The sequence below is a fragment of the Opisthorchis viverrini genome (assembly GCF_000715545.1).
Source record: "Opisthorchis viverrini unplaced genomic scaffold opera_v5_318, whole genome shotgun sequence".
Classification (NCBI taxonomy): Eukaryota; Metazoa; Platyhelminthes; class Trematoda; order Opisthorchiida; family Opisthorchiidae; genus Opisthorchis; species Opisthorchis viverrini.
The window spans coordinates 301,235-306,911 of record NW_008751974.1 but is presented as its reverse complement, the minus strand read 5'-3'; the positions used below and the strand labels follow the sequence as shown (position 1 = coordinate 306,911).

General features: G+C 46.5%; 1 protein-coding gene across 1 annotated transcript in view; it reads left to right on the top strand.

The window, feature by feature from the left end:
* Positions 1 to 2,226: 2,226 nt before the first annotated feature.
* Positions 2,227 to 5,677, top strand: part of T265_09918 (hypothetical protein) — a gene marked incomplete at both ends in the record, with an annotated part of 11,989 nt that continues 8,538 nt past the window's right edge. Inside the window, 3 exons of the mRNA XM_009176134.1 lie at positions 2,227 to 2,310; positions 2,361 to 2,457; positions 5,093 to 5,446. Of these exons, the coding sequence (XP_009174398.1) occupies positions 2,271 to 2,310; positions 2,361 to 2,457; positions 5,093 to 5,446 (491 nt within the window). The remainder of the gene's footprint in view (positions 2,311 to 2,360; positions 2,458 to 5,092; positions 5,447 to 5,677) is intronic.

Sequence of the window (5,677 nt, the reverse complement as noted above, 5' to 3'; positions counted from 1 at the left end):
ACCATAGTGTTATGTCCAGAGACTGAACACTATGGTGCGGAGAATTTCGCCTACCTCAGTAGTTGTATTAGCTCTGATGGCAGCGTCTGTTGAGGCCGGGTCCCTAGTTGCATTTACCAGCTTGCGTCACTCACGACTTCAAAAGGGCATATCACTGGGTCTGAAGGGTCAGGTGCACCAGGCTACAGTAAAGGATGTGTTGTTGCAGGATAGGATACGGTCTATTTGGACAGATGGTGTGAAGCGTCGTCAGGTTTTGGACCACTGATGCTTCGGAAGCTTTGTCGATGTCGGACGGCGTCAACGTGTTAAAAACGAAGTGTTTATAAAACAGGTATTTGGTTGTGCTATGGGTGCTTCAATCGCGAAAAGCATGCAACACTATCAGCTGCGGTGACTCGGCAATGTGCTACGCATGCCGAAATAGCGGCTACCGATTCGAGTGTTGTTCTCTGTGCCTTCTTCAGTTTGGCAGAAATCGTGAGGTCGAGAACGTACAAAAAGTAATACAGCGGTATCACCCTTTCGGTGCTTAGCTGCCATGCCACTCGAAGGAAGTACGAGGGCCGGGATGCGGCCAGTTTGCCCAAGCCTAGGCAGGGGAGGTCGAGAAACGTATGATTTAGAAGTGTGTGCAAGAGATAACAAAGAGTTTGAGTGTTGTTGCGGCCTGTCTTCCTGGATGAGGTCTCCGTGGCCTACCCTGTGCTTGGCCGGAGACTGGAAGAAATGATCGTAGACCGATGTCAGTTGCTTTCTTGTTGTCAGTTTCTTCCCAGATTGTCTGGCTGAGAGCCTGTAGATATAGGCACCTCAAAATGCTCGCGATAGGCCAGCGCGAGATCCACTCCCCCTCCCACTGCTTTCTTTTCATGCTTAGCTGCCATGCCACCCGAAGGAAGTACGAGGGCCGGGATGCGGCCAGTTTGCCCAAGCCTAGGCAGGGGAGGTCGAGAAACGTATGATTTAGAAGTGTGTGCAAGAGATAACAAAGAGTTTGAGTGTTGTTGCGGCCTGTCTTCCTGGATGAGGTCTCCGTGGCCTACCCTGTGCTTGGCCGGAGACTGGAAGAAATGATCGTTGACCGATGTCAGTTGCTTTCTTGTTGTCAGTTTCTTCCCAGATTGTCTGGCTGAGAGCCTGTAGATATAGGCACCTCAAAATGCTCGCGATAGGCCAGCGCGAGATCCACTCCCCCTCCCACTGCTTTCTTTTCATTCCAAGGCTTCAAATGTAATTGGGTAAACTTTGTAGTTGTAGTGCAGTGGAGCACCATTGTCAACATTGATGTTGCTGTATCTGATGAGACCTTACGAGAGGGGTCAGAAAGACGTCACTTTTCTAACCTCCTGAAGCGGCTTGTCCTGACAGGGAAACCATATCTTGCCGATCGTTGGGCCACTTTCTTCCTAATGGATTGCCACCCCCATCAGTTCGTTGCATTTAGTTCGACTTAACTCACTTTTCGCGGTTGGCACTGATGTTTAGATCCTTGGAAATAATGCTGATTCTTATCGTCACGTATGTTCTCGGCCATGGGTGTCATTGGCTGTCGGTATCTCAAAACGAAAAAATCAACTTTGGATGCGCGTCCGTCCGATGCCTTAGTAATCTGTTTTGTAGTGTGCAGCAAACGGTCCTGAAGGTCGTAGCACTTAATAAAGGAACTTAAATCTTTCGAGCTCATTGACACCGAATGAGCTATTCAGTGAATCGAGCAATCGATGTCCGAAAGTCCCACTCTGGTTTCCCTTCGCCTGGGTTCCTGGTTCCTCGACTGACTGCAGCTTTTCCGTCGAATTTGGGCGGTTCATGATCCAGGCAGTTCTTACATCGGACTAACAATGAGTTTGGTGGCTACGTCTTTACGTTTTTCGTGGTAATTGCAAATAGGGGAGTCCGCGGTTCGTATTTTTGCAATGTTGAATTATCTTCACAAAAAATCATCTCAAGTTTCACGTCCAGGATTTTCTTCGTAAAGAGGTACTATTATGCCTATATACATTTTGCTATCTCCTGCGGGTACTTTCTCCATATTTTTATGGGCTTTTAAGAAGGGACACATACGATTGAACTCCTGACAATTCGTTCTTGTTCCCATAGAACGCACATGGTAGAAAAGTGATCCTGCTTATTTGTGGAGAAAGGGAGCAGGTATTCCCTACTCTATTTATTGTTGAGATGAGTACTTCTAAAAGTTTTATTATTTCCAATATCTTTTTCAGCTCTTCGGACAGCTGGCTTTCTCATCACCATATCCTTAGGTTTGGATGAACGTTGTCCGTGAAGGTGTAGTTCGTGACAAAGATGGTAAACCACTCCATACATATTGCTTGATCTTAACGCACTTGTTCTTGAAGGATTTCTCGTGATACCAGCTTCGCAAAGGCCGGATGGGACTTGGCGCAAGGCTCGTCGCGTCAGGGAGGGATACATACCTCCAGAGGAGGTACCACTGTGAGTTTTATGCGCGCATATACTTCTTTCGGACGCAGTACGTGCGGATGCATGAACCTTAAATGTTTCTTGTGATTCGAATACAGCTGGATCTTTAAGGAATATTATGTCGTTGAAATTCATCGCTTCATTCTATATAAACCCCATCGATTAGGTCTCGTAAATTTCGAAAACTCCGATAGAGAAGGAATAGTGACTTACTTGTCATAGGGGTTAAGGTCCGCACTGACCATTTGGTGTACGTCCAGATTGAGTGAGTGGGTGATAGACCGGTCAGCAAATTCATTGTGAAAGGAAGAAGAATAGAGCGCGAATTTAGTGGTAGTCATCCACCACGTTATCACGAGATTGCTCAGTGGGTAAGGCGCAAACTTACTGACTAGAAGGTCCCCGGTTCAAACCCGGCCTCTGTATGTCGATTTCTCTTGTCTAGGCTTGAGTAACCCGGAAGTATCGCGATCGTCGTGCATGTCAGCTAAGAACCGAAAGGGTGTTATGGCTGGACGATTTTTTACCCACCACGTTTTCGGTATACCTGCAATTATGGAAGATCCCCGCAACTGGTGTTTTTCGTTAACTCATGGACTCAAAATTTTCGTAGACGGGATTTGCTAATTTTGGTACTGTAAGCGTTTGGTTATAAGCAGAATCTTTAAGACCTCATGGTTTTTTAGTTTCATCGGCCGGAACAGTAGCTTTTCGGACGCATAATTCTTCACCGATTATTCATTTCCTGACACAGTATAGTAATCTGAATAGAGTCTTCTCGAAAAGGTTTTTCGTCTAAATTATTTGCTCTGGAACCCTCCAGATAATCTGTTAGCTCCGTGTGTTTGACGCGATCACCCTTAACACTTTGTCTGTATTACCTGGGTAGAAGAACCAGAACGGTACCAGAAGTGGCTGTAACTATCGTTGTACGGACCTAGCTGAGTAATGACTAGCACTAGTTGGTCATGTGTTTATCTAGGACGCGTCTGCTGAATGGGGCGATTCTGGGTCACAATTTGGTCATATTGATAGCTTTGGGACTGTTCTCTCCTGTCGGGCCTAAAACCCACACACTCCGATCGCTCAACAATTGGTCGTGGCCACCAGCAAATTATGCAGTGCGATCGACAACCGAATAAATCTTGCTCTGGGCCTGAAGCGGCTCAAAGCGCATCTTCTGTGCATAGCAGCATCAAGAGCCAAGTATCTATCCTTATGCAAAGTTAGCTCCATGCAACCAGTTGTGTCAGGTTCTTGCCCCACTGGCTCATCAAAGAAACCCAAACAACTGCTGCTTCGCGGTCTGGATCTTTGAGTTACAGGCTAGAGTAATGTCCCCTGAATAATATCCTTTATCCTCCCGCTACCCTGTGGATCAGGCGTTTGACTCGAAGGCTCACATTGTGGTATTCCAAACCCCCTCCGCTAACCTAAGCAACTGAGAAATATCGTTTACCCTTACAGCTATTCATTTACTGATCCATACTCCTACGTCCTCCAAACAAGTCCTTTTGTTTCACTTAATTATCGATAAGTTAGCTCCTGCTCTCCGTCTACACGTCTGCCCGGTAAAACAAATTAAGTTTCAGAAGATCTGCTCTCTTACTGCGTTCAATTTCCGTACTCTGTGTCAAATAGATCAGTAGGTATCTCTTGTTCAAACCTTGTTCTTTTCGACTGATATATTTTGTCTACGAACGGCAAATACCAGACCCAATTTCGGTCGCTGCTCCGGACAAACCCATATTTCTCCCATACAGCCTTCGGAAACATCTGCCTGATGTCGCTTGCCTCGCACCTGTAAATTGCAAAATGCTGCTGCGACATTGGGTGAGATAAAAACTCGCTCCTCATTCTTGCAGGTGAACCGATCGGTGCAGTAGATAAGTTCGTTTATCCGGGTAGCTGCATAAGTCGCGGTGGTCTGGCGGAAGATGAAATCACTTTCCGAATATGGAGGAATGGGTCGGCGTTTGCCAACTCTTAACGTCTGTGTCGCGAACATGACATCAGCTTGGCTGATTGTGCAATGCTGACTGAGGAATTCTGGCCGTTTTAGCCTTTCAAACAAAAGCTTCGCTACTAGGAACTACCAGCGATCGAATGATTGATCCTAAACACGTTCGGTGTCCCATGTTGTTCTCTCTCTGCAGGTGAACCGATCGGTGCAGTAGATAAGTTCGTTTATCCGGGTAGCTGCATAAGTCGCGGTGGTCTGGCGGAAGATGAAATCACTTTCCGAATATGGAGGAATGGGTCGGCGTTTGCCAACTCTTAACGTCTGTGTCGCGAACATGACATCAGCTTGGCTGATTGTGCAATGCTGACTGAGGAATTCTGGCCGTTTTAGCCTTTCAAACAAAAGCTTCGCTACTAGGAACTACCAGCGATCGAATGATTGATCCTAAACACGTTCGGTGTCCCATGTTGTCTCTCTCTCTGGAAATGGACTGATTAAAATCTGTCTCAGCTGATAGGTGGTTTCATTCCGAACGAGACCCCGAAGGACAAACCAAAGGTGATGTCTTCCTTGACAGACTGGTCCTGTCGTCTTCCCAGTTATCGCTTTAGATCGTATCTGTTATTAGATATGACCGCTACACATTACGCTTTCCTCACCAGTCACGCATCCCTCTCGTTTTAGGTATAAATCAACCGGTGTACTAATCCGTGAACGTCAGGCCCAATATGTCATTCCAGGTTTGTCTCATGCAGATGCTGCAGAGATAACAAAACAACGCGGCCTCATTCGTTTATCCGAAGAACTGGCAGATCAAGTTGCAGCTCAGCAGGGTGTTGGAAGCGCGAGGAAGAAAAAGAAGAAGAAGTCGAAAAACAAGGTGCCTGAAGTTGGTAACGTGCTTTCTGGTGAGGAAGATGGTAAGCGTCTTAGTTGTTCTTGTTCATCTTTTTACGGGCTCCAGTCAGTGCAATGGTCAAGGTTTCCAACCACGGATTTCATAGTTTGCGTCCACCTGGATCCTCGTGTCAGCGCACAGTGAAGTCTCCTTGATTGATGTAGAAGCGTTCAAAAAACTTCAGCTTCGGCGAATGGGCCAGCAGCCGCATGATCAGCCACATGTAACGCCCTTATGGTTTGCCTACTGAAAACTGTATGAGTAGGTAATTTTACTTGGTTATCACTCGTGGCGTCCACTACCCGGACGACATTGGAAATTCGCTCTAATTACGGCAAAGCTAATAGTCATATCTGATGGTCTGTTTACTG